Source organism: Bubalus bubalis, chromosome 6 (assembly GCF_019923935.1).
Source record: "Bubalus bubalis isolate 160015118507 breed Murrah chromosome 6, NDDB_SH_1, whole genome shotgun sequence".
NCBI lineage: Eukaryota > Metazoa > Chordata > Mammalia > Artiodactyla > Bovidae > Bubalus > Bubalus bubalis.
Window position 1 is genome coordinate 12,156,831 of NC_059162.1, and position 17,643 is coordinate 12,174,473.

General features: G+C 43.0%; 1 protein-coding gene across 2 annotated transcripts; it reads right to left on the reverse strand.

The window, feature by feature from the left end:
- Positions 1-253: 253 nt before the first annotated feature.
- On the reverse strand, positions 254-3,846 carry LOC102415243 (antigen-presenting glycoprotein CD1d). 2 transcript variants are annotated; one of them, XM_025287577.3, is made up of 5 exons: positions 3,145-3,846; positions 2,596-2,874; positions 1,606-1,884; positions 750-849; positions 254-653 (listed from the first exon to the last, which is right to left on the reverse strand). In XM_025287577.3, exons 1-5 carry the CDS (start codon positions 3,719-3,721, stop codon positions 632-634), a joined length of 1,257 nt encoding a protein of 418 aa, XP_025143362.2. In that variant the 5' UTR covers positions 3,722-3,846; the 3' UTR covers positions 254-631. The 2 variants fall into 2 exon arrangements, with proteins under 2 accessions (XP_025143362.2, XP_044800102.2); XM_044944167.2 differs by lacking the exon at positions 750-849.
- Positions 3,847-17,643: the final 13,797 nt, after the last annotated feature.

Sequence of the window (17,643 nt, forward strand, 5' to 3'; positions counted from 1 at the left end):
AGAGGATGAGATGGTTGGATGGCTTCACTGACTCAATGGACATGAGTTTGAGTAAGCTCCAGAAGATGGCGAAGGACAGGGAAGCCTGGTATGCTGAGCAACTGAACTGAACTGATAGGGTCGCAAAGAGTCAGACACGACTGAGCCACTGAACAACACCCCACATATTGTAAAGGTTTCTGTCAACACGCTAATATAGGCTTGTTCACATATAATGCTAGACCTGTTTTTCTTGAAAAAAAGGTGAGTTAGAGCCAAGACAAAGTCCTACTTTATACTTCACAAGGAACAGTTGCACATGCTTCCTTGGAACAGGAAAAGGATCTTCCAGTTGACTGCATATTCCATCATTCAAATAAGGACCACACACAGTTACACTGCAGCCTTTATCTGCTTGTCCCTGAGAGGTATCTGAGTTTGCACTTCTGTTTTTTACAGAACTACTTGGACATATACACTTGCAGTATACTAAAAGAAAAAAAAAAAAAACATACTTAACACTTGTTAGATAAAATGTTCAAAGTGTGTGAAAAGAGCTGCCTGTTCTCCGCTTCTTCAAGGTAACCCTCAAATTCTGAGGGCTAAAGCCCTGAGATCCTGAAGTCCAGACAGATAGGTGTGCTGAGGAGAGTCACGGGATATCTTGATAGCGGCTGTGAGAGAAAACAGAGACCATTAAGGAAAAGGGAAGAGGAGAAAACCTGGGCAGAGGGGTTGAGGTAGGGAGGAGATGGAAAGGAGAGACTTACCGGTGCTTCCTAAACCAGAAGACTAAGCCTCCAACAAACAGAAGGACGAGCACCAGTAGTACCAGGGCGACAATCAAGCCCCTGGAGACACGGTTCCCATCTGTGTGGGGGACACAGGATGTGTCTCAGTCCAGGAATCTGCATATATCCCCTACTATAAGCACATGTGAGCATGCCAGATGCTTATTTCTTGTCCTGTTTAATGTTGCCCACTTATATTCCTCTGAAGTTTTTAGACGCCCCATGTTTTCTTGGGGTCTGGGCATCTATAATTCGGTTCACTTCAGCATATGCTAGTACTCATATGGAGGAAGGCACTAGTTTCACAGCTAGTCCAAACCTGAGTCTAAATCCAGCTCTTCCACTTTCTAATGATGAGAATCAGACAGGTTGACCTAGTTTCACCTCAATTTCTCATCTGTAACATGAAAACAATAGTACCTGCTCAAAGAGAGCTGGGATGATGTTCATACATCCTCTCCTGTATGCAGAGTGTTCAGCTGACACCGAGAAAGCACTCAACAAACTACAGCTATCTTTGTTACCCTGCCTTTCAAAGTCCCCAGTTCCGTCCTCTGGGGGACAAGTCTTCCTGGCATTCTGTACTTGCCGCCTATTTCTGGATCTGAGGGGATTTTAGTCTGTTCTTTCCTGAATAGGGAATACCTTGTCTCAATCCTTGTAGAGTTCAGATCTTTGTTCCTCCCCTTTGAGAATCCTCTCCTTCTATCACTCCTGGCTGGGGCTTCATTTCCTCCATCCAAGGTGTGTTATTTCCCTCCCCTTCCCTAGGCCTTCCCTCTGTGCTTGAGGACCATCACCTCCCATCCCCAGCCGGGCCTCAGTTCCTTCTCACCCCAGTACAGGATGATGTCCTGGTCTCCTAGACTGCTGTGCCTCACTCGGCAACTCAGGCCAGCCGCCTCCCCAGCCGCCACATTCAGGGTTACTCGCAGACACCAAGTCGAGTCGGCATTGGGCATGACGTCTCCTTGCAGAGTGCCAGGCTCCTCCTGCTCGCCCCTCATCCACATCACCCACACAGGTTTTGGGTAGAATCCTGAGATGTGGCACACCAGCAGCAGATGGCCAGGCCCAGGACTGGGGCCACTGGACAGCCAAGCCTCCGGCTTCACTGTATTCAATAGGAGAATGAGACATCTTAGAGTGAAGACTCCACATCAGAGGCTCTGGACTTCACGGCAGGCTCATCAGTCCTACATTTCTACCTCTGAAGATGAACTCCCACCGTTTCAATCCGTTTGTATTAGCTTCTCCTGGAAAGCCTTCCCGGATCCCCATTCCCTTCCCTGGTCCAGTCTCCAGTAAATGCCCCTACTCTGTACTCCCAGGGCACCCTGTGTTCAGCTGTAACATACGTAGCAAGTTTCTAAGTGCTAGTCACTCAGTCATGCCTGACTCTTTGCAACCCCATGGACTGTAGCCCACAAGGCTCCTCTGTCCACGGAATTTTTCAGGCAAGAATACTAGAGGAGGTTGCCATTTCCTTCTTCAGGGCATCTTCACAACTCAGGGGTCAAACCCGGGTCTCCTGCATTGTGGGCAGACCCTTTACCATCTGAGCCACCAGGACACTGCTTTAACTGTTCATCTGCTTCTCTCCCTCCTCAAGCACAGATCCTGACTGACCCCCAGGGTTTATTTAATTCAATTCATGGAACCCAAAAGGTACCTAGTTAATGTCTGTGGAGTGTTTAAATACCCTCACACCTTATCCATCCCCTCCTCTTCCCGTGATGCTTAAAAGGATGTGAACCCTGGAATGAAAACCCCATATGGAGCCCAGAGTGGAGTGGAGGGCAGGAGGTGACAAGGGCAGGCTGACCTTGCTTCTCCAGCTCGGACTTCCCGGTCTGCAAGAGGCCTCTGACCAACTCGGGGCAGATGTCATGGAGGAGCCAGTGCACTGTTTCCTTGGTCCCTTGGTCCCGATTGATCACCTTGCAGACCTCCTGGATCCAAGGCGGGGCATCTGGAGCTGACACCCAAGACATTCCTTGGAAACTCAGGACATCCCTTCCTTGAAATGCTGCACGTAAGAAGCTTTCTGAGGTGTTCCCCGGAAGCAACTCACATCCTGCAGATCCCTGGATCTCAAGAGGTACTGAGGAGAGGAATGGAAAGAAATCTATGAAGACTGAAAGGAGTTGAAGAAATTGGTGTGAGGGTTATACTAGGGACCCCAAAGTTCATGTAAATGAGAATGGCTGACCTGCAGTGGGATGAACAAGGGGTATTTTGAGGACTCAAGCTGGGACCTCTCAGGCAGAAGTGGGACTCTAAAGAGAGCTTGGAGAGAATCACGTGGGGCCAGAATCTCCCGGTTGGGCTTCAGAATCCACTGTCCCCACTGCGATCCCATCCCTCAGCTCACATTCGGCGTGCAGCATTTTGACGAATTCCCAGATGACCTTGGTGAAGCTGCTGCGATAAACCTGAAACGTATGCTGCAGCTGCTCCCACTGCTGGTCGCTGAATGTGCCCTTAGACCAAGGCTTCAGGAAGCGGATGGTGTCCGACTCATTGCGCCAAGTATAGGGCTGCAGCTCCCCCAGCCACCCCAGGCAGTCCGTGCGTGTCCAGCTGCTGTTGGCCAAGGAGGAGATTTGGAGGCCGTGGAAGGAGAACGGCGTTAGCGGGTCTGGAGAGAATACAGATCCGAGGAGCCGGGGAAACGGGAGGGAGAGCACAGAAGGGACAAGGAAGAAAAAAAGAAAGAAAGAAACAGTTAAGTTTGGGAAGAAAGGGTGATGTCTGCTGGCTCTGAATCGAGCTCGGTCTCCAGGGGCCAAGCAGCTGGAGGCAGGGAGTAGCAGGTTCTCGGGCTGGTGGATCAAGCTCCCGGCTTTCGGAGGTACATCAGTCTGCGCACGCCCGCCGCGAGCGTTGTCCCCTTTCCCTGCTCGGCTCCCTCTCGCCGACCTCTGCCGGGGAGCCCCGGTTCCACCCATCCCCCAAAGTTCCCCAAATCTGGGGAAGCCCCCAGAAGAAAAAAAACAGCAGGCACCCCACTTCCTAGCTCTGCTCTCGGACCTCGAATCTGCGTCCCCCACCCCCCGCCCCTTGGGTCCTTCCGCAACGCCCGCCCACACACCACGGGTTTCCGGGACTGCCAAAAGAGTCCTGAACTTGACCCTGTGGCTGGCCAATTCTTAAGCCTAGAGACAGGAAGGACTCCCATTCTGACTCTCCCGGGACTTGCTTCCAACCCCCTCCAGTCCAGGGATCCCTTTTTCATCTGCCAGATGGTCCCTCTCATTAGCTATCTGAGCTGCAAAGAGCCGTGGTCACAGCCACTCACTTAAGTATCATGTTTCTAACAACTGGCTTGTCTAAATCTCTTTTTCCAACGTAGAGTTACAGATAGTATGTGGAAAAAACTTTACAACTACTATTTAAGTTTTAAAGAAAGGCAGATTCAAATATCTATCAAAATTAGATATCCTTATAACAGGATGAAGTAAACCTTTAGAAAACTGTTCAAAAGAAAAACTATCATAAATGCAAAAAGAGTAAGCAAAATGATACTCATTGTTTCATTGTTTACAAGAGCAAAATATTAAAAATAGACTAAGTACACAGAGATGTATTTTTTAAATATATATTGTAAACATAATGGAATATTATAAACTATTAAAATAAATGATGCAGACATAAAAAATAAAAACAGGACATAAAGTTGTATCTATGGTATAACGTCTACCATGTTTTTTAAAACAAAGTTTAGACTGGGAGGCAAGCAATGGATGTCTCTAGGCAAAGAGATTATGGAAGATTTTAATTTATTTTACATTTTTTGTTTTCCAAAATGTCTAGGAGTGCAAACATCATGTTAATGATAAAATAATAAGGGACGTCTCTGGTGGTCCAGTGGTTAAGAATCCACCTTGCAATGCAGGGGGTGTTGGTTGGATCCCTGGTCAGGGCGATCTCAGGTGATCTCAGCCTGAAACAGCTCCCAAAAGGGCTTGGATTCCCAACCAGAGATTGAGGTTGGGTTGAAGCGGGGAGAACACCAGATCCTAGCCAGTAGACTAGTGGTCAGTGACAAAGGCCCTGGCCTTCAGATTTGCAGAAAAGAATTCCCACAAAGAAAGAAAGTAGTGAAGCAAATACGGTATTTATTGAGAGGAAAAAAGGACAGTACAATAGGGAGAATACGACTCAAGGAGAGAAAGTCACTGAGTCGCAGCCTCCTGGCAGTTTGGACTACTTTTATAGCGCATTTCTTCCAGTTTTCCTTCTGCCAATCATTTTAATTAGCCTGTTTCACAGTCCATATTTGGTATATTTCAAGATCCTCCCATGTGTGAGCATGCACCTCTTAGCCAAGATGGATTTTACTGAAAAGGCATCTGAGTAGAACATCCCTTGACATAACTTCCCTTTGGCCTCCAAGGAGCCTTTTCTACACATGTGTGGTCTGGGAGGTCTCCTGACTTTGAGAAATATGTGCCCTGGGCAGGGCCCAACATTCTCTCTTAACTGTTCTGCTGTTAGGAAACTTAAATAAATAGTCAATTAGGCTGTATATTGTCACTCGGGTATTTAACTTAAAGGCAGAGTACATCATGCAAATCTGGACTGGAGGAAGCACAAGCTGGAATCGAGATTGCCAGGAGAAATATCAATAACCTCAGATTTGCAGATGACACCACCCTTGTGGCAAAAAGTGAAGAACTGAAGAGCCTTTTGATGAAAGTGAAAGAGGAGAGTGAAAAGTTGGCTTCAACATTCAGAAAACTAAGATCATCGTATCTGGTCCCATCACTTCATGGCAAATAGATGGGGAAACAATGGAACCAGTGACAGACTTTATTGTGGGGGACTCCAAAATCATTGCAAATGGTGACTGAAGCCATGAAATTAATTTTTCCTTGGAAGAAAAGCTATGACCAACCTAGACAGCATATTAAAAAGCAGAGACATTACTTAGCCAACAAAGGTCTGTCTAGTCAAATCTATGGTTTTTCCAGTCATCATGTATGGATGTGAGAGTGGACTATAAAGACAACTGAGCACAGAAGAATTGATGCTTTTGACTGTGGGGTAGAAGAAGACTCTTGAGAGTCCCTTGGACTGCAAGGAGAACCAACCAGTCCATCCTAAAGGAGACCAGTCCTGAATATTCATTGGAAGGACTGATGCTGAAGCTGAAACTCTAATACTTTGGCCACCTGATGCAAAGAACTGACTCATTGGAAAAGATCCTGATGCTGGGAAAGATTGAAGGCAGGAGGACAAGGGGACGACAGAGGATAAGATGGTTGGATGGCATCACTGACTCAATGGACAGGGGTTTCGGTGGACTCTGGAACTTGGTGATGGACAGGGAAGCCTGGCGTGCTGCAGATCATGGGGTTTCAAAGAGTCAGACACAACTGAGTGACTGAAAATTTGATGGCCTAAATGGGAAAGAAATCCAAAACAGAGGGGACATGTGTATATCCATAGCTGATTCACTTCACTGGACCTTAAAAACTAACACAGCATGGTAAAACAACTTTACTGTAATAAAAATTTTTTTAAAGAAACTAAAATAAATTTAAAATATTAATGACAAAAAAATAAAGGTAATAGGTTTATGTTTCTTCAAAAAGAAAAAAAATAAACTTTGGGACTTCCATGGCAGTCCAGTGGTTAAGAATCAGTGCTTCAAATTCAAGGGGCTCAGGTTTGATTTCCTGGACTGGATTTCATGGACTAAAATTCCACATGCCATGCAGTAGGGCAGAAAGAAAACTAAATGTTACAACACAAAGAACAGGAACGGAGAAATGAAAATATCTTGTGCATGGTCCTTACAATATATATGAAGGGCATGCATGGGTACTCAGTCATGTCCAACTCTGTGACCCTTTGCCCACCAGACTCCTCTGTTCATGGGGCTTCCCAGGCAAGAATACTGGAGTGGGTTGCCATTTCTTACCCCAGGGGATCTTCTCAACCCAGGGATCAAACCCATATCTCCTGCATCTCCTGCATTGGCAAGCAGATTCTTTACCACTGAGTCACCTGGGAACTGCATATGAGAAGTAATATAATATTATTTAAAGGTAGCCAGCAATACATTGAAAACAATCATAAATCCTAGGGAAATTCCTTTAAAAAGGTTTAAAAAGAGGCATGCCTGTAAGGCACTAGTGGGTAAAAAATAGAATCCTAAAAAGGAAAATCCACAGATGCAACAAGTGAAAGACAAAGGAGAAAGGGAAAGTTATACCCAACTAAATGCAGAGTTCCAAAGATAGCAAGGAAAGGTAAGAAAGTCTTCTTAAGTGAACAATGCAAAGAAAGAGAGGAGCATGATAGAAGGGGTAAGACCAACAATTTCTTCAAGAAACTTGGAGATATCAAAGGAACATTTCATGCAAGGATGGGCATGATAAAGCAAAGAAATGGTAAGGACCTAACAGAAGCAGAAGGGAGTAAGAAGAGGTGGCAAGAACACACAGAAGAACTACACATAAAGGTTTCTTAATGACCCAGATAACCATGATGGTGTGGTCACTCACCTAGAGTCAGACATCCTGGAGGGTGAAGTCAAATGAGCTTTAGGAACCATTACTATGAACAAAGCCAATGGAAGTCATAGAATTCCAGCTGAGCTATTCAAATCCTAAAACATGAAGCTGTCAAAGTGCTGTACTCAATATGTCAGCAAATTTGGAAAACTCAGTAGTGGTCACAGGATTGGAAAAGGTCAGTTTTCATTCCAATCCCAAAGAAGGGCAATGGCAAAGAATGTTCCAACTACTGAACAACTGCTCTCATTTCACGTGTTAGTAAGATCATGCTCAAAACCCTTCAAGCTAGGTTTCAACAGCACAAAAACTGAGAACTTCCAAATGTTCAAGCTGGATTTAGAAAAGTCAGAGGAACCAGAGATCAAATTGCCAACATTCATTGAATCATAGAGAGAGCAAGGGAATTCCAAAAAAAAATCTACTTCTTCTTCACTGACTATGATAAAGCCTTCAACTGTGTGGATCACAACAAACTGTGGAAAATTCTTAAAGAGATGATAATACCAGACTACTTAAGCTGCTTCCTGAGAAACATGTATGAGGGTCAAGAAGCAACAGTTAGAACTGGACATGAAACAATGGACTGGTTCCAAATTGGGAAAGGAGTACATCAAGGCTGTACATTGTCACCCTACTTATTTAACATCTATGCAAAGCACATGGGAAATGCTGAGCTGGATGAATCACAAGCTGAAATCAAGACTGCTGAGAGAAATATCAACAACCTCACACATGCAGAAGATAGCACTCTAATGGCAGAAAACAAAAAGAAACTGAAATACCTGTTGATGAGAGTGAAAGAGGAGAGTTTAAAAGCTGGCTTAAAACTTAAGATGCAAACAGTGAAGATCATGGCATCCGATCCCATCACTTCATAGCAAATAGAAAGGGAAAAAAGTGAAAACAGTGGCAGATTTTATTTTCTAAGGCTCCAAAATCACTGTGGAGGGAGACTGTAGCCACAAAATTAGAAGACACTTGCTCCTTGGAAGAAAAGCTGTGACAAACCTAAACAGCATGTTAAAAAGCAGAGATATCACTTTGCCAACAAAGGTCTGCATAGTCCAAGCTGTGGTTTTTCCAGAAATCATGTTGGATGTGAGAGTTGGACCATAAAGAAGGCTGAGTGCCAAAGAATTGATGCTTTGAAATTGCGGTGCTGGAGAAGACTCTTGAGAGTCCTTTGGAGCACAAGGAGATCAAACCAATCAATCCTGAAGGAAATTAATCCTGAACTAAACTGAATTGGAAGACATAAGGCTGAAACTAAAGCCCCAATACTCTGGCCACCTGATGTGAACAGCTGACTTATTGGGGAAGACCTTGATGCTGTGAAAGATTGAGGGCAGGAGGAGAAAGAGGCAACAGAGGATGAGACAGTGGGATGGCATTAACTGGTTCCATGGACATGAGTTTGAGCAACCTCTGGGAGACAGTGAACAGGGAAGTGCCAGGAAAGTCTGGCATGCCACAGTCCATGGGATCTCAAAGAGCTGGACATGACTTAGTGAATGAATAACAACAACAGATGGGACAAATAGAAAACAGATGGCAAGAAACTAGACATAACTCATGTCAAAAATTTAATCATGACCTTTAAATGATCAAAACACTCTAGTCAACAAGCAGAACCAGTCAGAATGGCTGTGATCCAAAAGTCTACAAGCAATAAATGCTGGAGAGGGTGCAGAGAAAAAGGAACCCTCTTACACTCTTGGTGGGAATGCAAACTAGTACAGCCACTATGGAGAACAGTGTGGAGATTCCTTAAAAAACTGGAAATAGAACTGTCTTATGATCCAGCAATCCCACTGCTGGGCATACACACTGAGGAAACCAGAAGGGAAAGAGACACGTGTACCCCAATGTTCATCGCAGCACTGTTTATAATAGCCAGGACATGGAAGCAACCTAGATGTCCATCAGCAGATGAATGGATAAGAAAGCTGTGGTACATATACACAATGGAGTACTACTCAGCCATTAAAAAGAACACATTTGAATCAGTTCTAATGAGGTGGATGAAACTGGAGCCTATTATACAGAGTGAAGTAAGCCAGAAAGAAAAACACCAATACAGTATACTAACGCATATATATGGAATTTAGAAAGATGGTAACAATAACCTTGTGTACGAGACAGCAAAAGAGACACTGATGTATAGAACAGTCTTATGGACTCTGTTGGAGAGGGAGAGGGTGGGAAGATTTGGGAGAATGGCATTGAAACGTGTAATATCATGTATGAAACGAGTTGCCTGTCCAGGTTCAATGCACGATACTGGATGCTCGGGGCTGGTGCACTGGGACGACCCAGAGGGATGGTGTGGGGAGGGAGGGAAGAGGATTCAGGATGGGGAGCACATGTATACCTGTGGCAGATTCGTTTTGATATTTGGCAAAACTAATACAGTGTTTCAGGTTTAAAAATAAAATTTTAAAAAAATAAATAAATAAAAATAAAAGTTGGTGGGAATGCAAACTACTACAGCCACTATGGAGAACAGTGTGGAGATTCCTTAAAAAACTGGAAATAGAACTGCCTTATGATCCAGCAATCCCACTGCTGGGCATACACACTGAGGAAACCAGAAGGGAAAGAGACACGTGTACCCCAATGTTCATCGCAGCACTGTTTATAATAGCCAGGACATGGAAGCAACCTAGATGTCCATCAGCAGATGAATGGATAAGAAAGCTGTGGTACATATACACAATGGAGTATTACTCAGCCATTAAAAAGAATACATTTGAATCAGTTCTAATGAGGTGGATGAAACTGGAGCCTATTATACAGAGTGAAGTAAGCCAGAAAGAAAAACACCAATACAGTATACTAATGCATATATATGGAATTTAGAAAGATGGTAACAATAACCCTGTGTACGAGACAGCAAAAGAGACACTGATGTATAGAATAGTCTTATGGACTCTGAGAGAGAGGGAGAGGGTGGGAGGATTTGGGAGAATGGCATTGAAACATGTAAAATATCATGTATGAAATGAGTTGCCAGTCCAGGTTCGATGCATGATACTGGATGCTTGGGGCTGGTGCACTGGGACGACCCGGAGGGATGGAATGGGGAGGGAGGATGAAGGAGGGTTCAGGATGGGGAACACATGTATACCTGTGGCGGATTCATTTTGATATTTGGCAAAACTAATACAATTATGTAAAGTTTAAAAAATAAAATAAAATTTAAAAAAATAAAAAAATAAAATAAAATAAATTAAAAAAACAAGCAGAAATTGTTATAATGAATTAAAAAGAAAAACCCAACTATTTGCTAGCCACCAAAAACATACTTTAAGAATAAAGAAACATATAGGTTAAAAACAGAATCTTGAAGAAGATATACCAAGTGAACCCTAGTAATAAGAAAGCAAGAGTGACTATTTTAGTGTCAGACAAAGTAGAATTCAGGATAAGGAATATCAGAAGAAAAAAAAAAAGGCCATTTAATAATGGTAAAAGTGTCAATCATGGGAATTCCCTAAGACCCAATGCTGTCACTACTAAGATCTGGATTCAATCCCTGGTCGGAAAACTAAGATCCTGCAAGCTGCTTGACCAAAAAAAAAAAAAGTCAACTCATCAAGAAAACAATCTTAAATGTGTCTGAACCTAATAATAGAGTTTCAAAATCCATAAGCAAAAGCATACAGAAATGCAGGGGAAATAGATAAATCCCTAATTATAGTTGCAGATTTCACTGCAGATGGTGACTGCAGCCATGAAATTAAAAGATGCTTGCTCCTTGGAAGAAAAGCCATAACCAACCTAGACAGCATATTAAAAAGCAGAGACATTACTTTGCCAACAAAAGTCCACATAGTCAAAGCTATGTTTCTTCCAGTAGGCATGTATGAATATGAGAGTTGGACCATAAAGAAGGCTGGGTGTCAAAGAATTGATGCTTTTGAACTGTGGTGTTAGAGAAGACTCTTGAGAGTCTCTTAGACTACAAGGAGGCCAAACCAATCAATCCTAAAGGAAATCAATCCTGAATATTCATTGGAAGGACAGATGCTGAAGCTGAAACCCCAATACTTTGGCCACATGTTGTGAAGAGGTGACTCACTGGAAAAGACCCTGGGAAAGATGGAAGGCAGGAGGAGAAGGGGGCAACAGAGAATGAGATGGTTGAATGGTATCACTGACTCAATGGAAATGAGTTTGGGCAAGCTCTGGGAAATGGTGAAGGACAAGGAAGACTGGCATGCTGCAGTCCATGAGGTTGCAAAGAGTGAGACACAACTGAGCGACTGAACAACAAAAATCTCAGTAACCGAACAGATAGAATGTTTTTAAAAAATCTAGAAGATTTGAAGCACAATATCCGTGGCTGTGCAGGTCCAGGAGGGCCTAGAGGAGCTATCCCATATTGAAGGTCAGGAAGGGCAGCGGTGAGGAGATACCCCTCGTCCAAGGTAAGGAGTAACGGCTGCGCTTTGCTGGAGCAGCCGTATAGAGATACCCCACATCCAAGGTAAGAGAAACCCAAGTAAGACAGTAGGTGTTGCAAGAGGGCATCAGAGGGCAAACACACTGAAACCATACTCACAGAAAACTAGTCAATCTAATCACACTAGGACCACAGCCTTGTCTAACTCAATGAAACTAAGCCATGCCCGTGGGGCAACCTAAGATGGGCAGGTCATGGTGAAGAGATCTGACAAAATGTGGTCCACTGGATAAGGGAATGGCAAACCACTTCAGTATTCTTGCCTTGAGAACCACATGAACAGTATGAAAAGGCAAAATGACAGGATACTGAAAGAGAAACGCCCCAGGTCAGTAGGTGCCCAATATGCTACTGGATATCAGTAGAGAAATAACTCCAGAAAGAATGAAGGGATGGATCCAAAGCAAAAATAATACCCAGCTGTGGATGTGACTGGTGATAGAAGCAAGGTCTGCTGCTGTAAAGAGCAATATTGCATAGGAACCTGGAATGTCAGGTCCATGAATCAAGGCAAATTGGAAGTGGTCAAACAAGAGATGGCAAGAGTCAATGTCGACATTCTAGGAATCAGCAAACTGAAATGGACTGGAATGGGTGAATTTAACTCAGATGACCATTATATCTACTACTGCAGGCAGAAATCTCTCAGAAGAAATGGAGTAGCCAACATGGTCAACAAAAGAGTCCAAAATGCAGCACTTGGATGCAATCTCAAAAACGACAGAATAATCTCTGTTCGTTTCCAAGGCAAATCATTCAATATCACAGTAATCCAAGTCTATGCCCCAACCAGTAACGCTGAAGAACTGAAGCTGAACAGTTGTATGAAGACCTACAAGACATTTTAGAATTAACACCCAAAAAAGATGTCCTTTTCATTATAGGGAACTGGAATGAAAAAGTAGGAAGTCAAGAAACACCTGGAGTAACAGGCAAATTTGGCCTTGGAATACGGAATGAAGCAGAGTAAAGACCAATAGAGTTTTGCCAAGATAATGAACTGGTCATAACAAATACTCTCTTCCAACAACACAAAAGAAGACTCTAAACATGGACATCACCAGATGGTCAACACCGAAATCAGATGGATTATATTCTTTGCAGGCAAAGATGAAGAAGCTCTATACCGTCAGCAAAAACAAGACCAGGAGCTGACTGTGGCTCAGATGCCAAATTCAGACTTAAATTGAAGAAAGTAGGGAAAACCACTAGACCATTCAGGTATGACCTAAATCAAATCCCTTACGATTATACAGTGGAAGCGAGAAATAGATTTAAGGGCCTAGATCTGATAGACAGAGTGCCTGATGAGCTATGAAATGAGATTCGTAACATTGTACAGGACACAGGGATCAAGACCATCCCCATGGAAAAGAAATGCAAAAAAAGCAAAATGGCTGTCTGGAGAGGCCTTACAAATAGCTGTGAAAAGAAGAGAAGCGAAAAGCAAAGGAGAAAAGGAAAGACATAAACATCTGAATGCAGAGTTCCAAAGAATATCAAGAAGAGATAAGAAAGCCTTCTTCAGCGATCAATGCAAAGAAATAGAGGAAAACAAAAGAATGGGAAAGATTAGCGATCTCTTCAAGAAAATCAGAGATACCAAAAGAACATTTCATGCAAAGATGGGCTCAATAAAGGACAGAAATGGTATGGACCTAACAGAAGCAGAAGATATTAAAAAGATGGCAAGAATACACAGAACTGTACAAAAAAGATCTTCATGACCCAGATAATCACGATGGTGTGATCACTCACCTAGAGCCAGACATCCTGGAATGTGAAGTCAAGTGGGCTTTAGAAAGCATCACTACGAACAAAGCTAGTGGAGGTGATAGAATTCCAGTTGAGCTATTCCAAATCCTGAAAGATGATGCTGTGAAAGTGCTGCACTCAATATGCCAGCAAATTTGGAAAACTCAGCTGTGGCCACAGGACTGGAAAAGGTCAGTTTTCATTCCAATCCTAAAGAAAGGCAATACCAAAGAATGCTCAAACTACCGCACAATTGCACTCATCTCACATGCTAGTAAAGTAATGCTTAAAATTCTCCAAGCCACGCTTCAGCAATATGTGAACCGTGAACTTCCTGATGTTCAAGCTGGTTTTAGAAAAGGCAGAGGAACCAGAGATTAAATTGCCAACTTCTGCTGGATCATGGAAAAAGCAAGAGAGTTCCAGAAAAACATCTATTTCTGCTTTATTGACTATGCCAAAGCCTTTGACTGTGTGGATCACAATCAACTGTGGAAAATTCTGAAAGAGATGGGAATACCAGACCACCTGATCTGCCTCTTGAGAAATTTGTATGCAGGTCAGGAAGCAACAGTTAGAACTGGACATGGAACAACAGACTGGTTCCAAATAGGGAAAGGAGTTCGTCAAGGCTGTATATTGTCACCCTGTTTATTTAACTTATATGCAGAGTACATCATGAGAAACGCTGGACTGGAAGAAACACAAGCTGGAATCAAGAGTGCCGGGAAAAATATCAATAACCTCAGATATGCAAATGAGACCACCCTTATGGCAGAAAGTGAAGAGGAACTAAAAAGCCTCTTGATGAAAGTGAAAGTGGAGAGTGAAAAAGTTGGCTTAAAACTAAACATTTAGAAAACGAAGATCATGGCATCTGGTCCCATCACTTCATGGGAAATAGATGGGGAAACAATGGAAACAGTGTCAGACCTTATTTTTCTGGGCTCCAAAATCACTGCAGATGGTGACTGCAGCCATGAAATTAAAAGACACTTACTCCTTGGAAGGAAAGTTATGACCAACCTAGATAGCATATTCAAAAGCAGAGACATTACTTTGCCAACAAAGGTTCATCTAGTCAAGGTTTTTGTTTTTCCTGTGGTCATGTATGGATGTGAGAGTTGGACTGTGAAGAACGCTGAGCTCCAAAGAATTGTTGCTTTTGAACTGTGGTGTTGGAGAAGACTCTTGAGAGTCCCTTGGACTGCAAGGAAATCCAACCAGTCCATTCTGAAGGAGATCAGCCCTGGGATTTCTTTGGAAGGAATGATGCTAAAGCTGAAACTCCAGTACTTTGGCCACCTCATGCGAAGAGTTGACTCATTGGAAAAGACTCTGATGCTCGGAGGGATTGAGGGCAGGAGGAGAAGGGGACGACAAAGGATGAGATGGCTGGATGGCATCACTGACTCGATGGAGCTGAGTCTCAGTGAACTCCGGGAGTTGGTGATGGACAGGGAGGCCTGGTGTGCTGCGATTCATGTGGTCGCGAAGAATCAGACACGACTGAGAGACTGATCTGATCTGATCAACTAACAACCTAACTGACATTTATAGAACAGTCCATCCCACAAGAGCAGACTACATATTCTTCTCAAATGCACATAGAACATTCACCAAGATCAACACATAGTGGACCTTAAAAAAGTCTCAGCTGATTTTAAAGGATTGACATCACATGGTTGTGTTTTCTGACCAAAGATAATCAAATTAAAAATTAATAACTAGCCATCTGTATGTCTTCTTTGGAGAAATGTCTATTTAGTTCTTTGGCCCATTTTTTGATTGGGTCATTTATTTTTCTGGAGTTGAGCTGTAGGTGCACTGGGACGACCCAGAGGGATGGAATGGGGAGGGAGGAGGAAGGAGGGTTCAGGATGGGGAACACATGTATACCTGTGGCGGATTCATTTTGATATTTGGCAAAACTAATACAATTATGTAAAGTTTAAAAATAAAATAAAATTTAAAAAATTAAAAAAAAAATTAATAACTAAAGGGCACATGGAAAATCTCCAAATATTTGGAAATTAAACAACACACTTTTAAATAACCAATGGGTCAAAAAGTTAAATATGCTTACTATTCAACTCAGCAACTTACATATTTAACCAAAATAAATAAAAATCTAAGTCCACAAAAAGACATACACATCTGATCACAGCAGTCCTATTCCTAAGAATCCCAGAATTTTCATCAGTAGGTCAATGGATGGTCATGCTATGTTCAGACAAGAAAATACTATACTACATAAAAATGAAAAGGATTGAACTACTGACACATGCAATGATACGGATGATTCTCAAAACAACAAGCACAATTCTATGTACATGAAATTCTCAGGTTGGTGAAACAAATCTATAGAGACAGAAAGCAGAGCAGTGGTTGCATGAGACCAAGGGTATGAGGTACTGTTAACAAAGTGACAAGAAGGATTTTTGGAAAGCTGGAAAGTTTCCATGTGTTTTGGGAAGATGGAAAGTTGTACAAAGGTCATATATAAACCAGGGAGCAAAGACGAGGGAGGTGTTATTGGATAATCCTGATTTTCACAAGAAAATAGGAAAGGTGGTTCTGCAGGGTGAAAAGCAGGGACAAAAATGTAGGGGAACACTGCCACAGAGCTGGTTCAATAACCTCAGTAAAAGAAGAAGGCAAGTCGTGTGAAGATTCAGCTAGAGGTAGTAAAAGAAGTTTCAGAGAATAAAGACTTTCCCATCATTGTATCTCAGCTGAAAATGAGGGGCGATAATGAACACAGAAGACAAAGGAAGATCAGAGGAACAAGAGAATTGAGGAGTGGGCCATGGGAGTGGGAAGATTTATGTAACCAGAAGGTAGAGGCCAACCCAGGAAGCAGACCAGAAGAGCCAGGGTTGAACCATTCAGTCAGTTCAGTTCAGTAGCTCAGTCATGTCCGACTCTTTTCAACCCCATGAACCGCAGCACGCCAGGCCTCCCTATTCATCACCAACTCCCGGAGTCCACCCAAACCCATGTCCATTGAGTTGGTGATGCCATCCAACCATCTCATCCTCTGTCGTCCCCTTCTCCTCTGCCCCCAATCCCTCTCAGCATCAGGGTTTTTCCAATGAGTCAACTCTACACATGAGGTGGCAAAAGTATTGGAGTTTCAGCTTCAGCATCAGTCCTTCCAATGAACACCCAGGACCAATCTCCTTTACAAGGTACTGATTGGATCTCCTTGCAGTCCAAGGGACACTCAAGAGTCTTCTCCAACACCACAGTTCTACAGCATCAATTCTTCAGCGCTCAGCTTTCTTCACAGTCCAACTCTCACATCCATACATGACTACTGGAAAAACCATAGCCTTGACTAGACGGACCTTTGTTGGCAAAGCAATGTCTCTGCTTTTTAATATGCTGTCTAGGTTGGTCACAACTTTCCTTTCAAGGAGTAAGCGTCTTTTAATTTCATGGCTGCAGTCACCAACTGCAGTGATTTTGGAGCCCCCAAAAATAAAGTTTGACACTGTTTCCACTGTTTCCCCATCTATTTCCCATGAAGTGATGGGACCAGATGCCATGATCTTAATTTCCTGAATGTTGAGCTTTAAGCCAACTTTTTCACTCTCTTTCAGTTTCATCAAGAGGCTTTTGAGTTCCTCTTTCACTTTCTGTCATAAGGGTGGTGTCATCTACATATCTGAAGTTATTGAGATTTCTCCCGGAAATCTTTATTCCAATTGTGCTTCCAGCCCAGCGTTTCTCATGATGTACTCTGCATAGACATTAAATAAACAGGGTGACAATATACAGCCTTGACGTACTCCTTTTCCTATTTGGAACCAGTCTGTTGTCCCATGTCCAGTTCTAACTGTTGCTTCCTGACCTGCATACAGATTTCTCGAGAGGCAAGTCAGGTGGTCTGGTATTCCCATCACTTTCAGAATTTTCCACAGTTTCTTATGATCCATGCAGTCAAAGGCTTTGGCTTAGTCAATAAAGCAGAAATAGATGTTTTTCTGGAACTCTCTTGCTTTTTTAATGCTCCAGCGGATGTTGGCAATTTGATCTCTGGTTCCTTTTCCTTTTCTAAATCCAGCTTGAACATTTGGAAGTTCAGGGTTCACGTATTGCTAAAGCCTGGCTTGAAGAATTT

Bases quoted from the DNA above. Each gene is read 5' to 3' on its own strand.
- LOC102415243 (XM_025287577.3), bottom strand. From the start codon at position 3,721: ATGGGTGGAACCGGGGCTCCCCGGCAGAGGTCGGCGAGAGGGAGCCGA. The intron at 850-1,605 runs GTGAGAAGGAAC...TCCCCCACACAG, and splicing joins GGACATCATCCTGTACTGGG to ATGGGAACCGTGTCTCCAGG. The intron at 654-749 runs GTAAGTCTCTCC...TTTCTCTCACAG, and splicing joins TTCTGGTTTAGGAAGCACCG to CCGCTATCAAGATATCCCGT.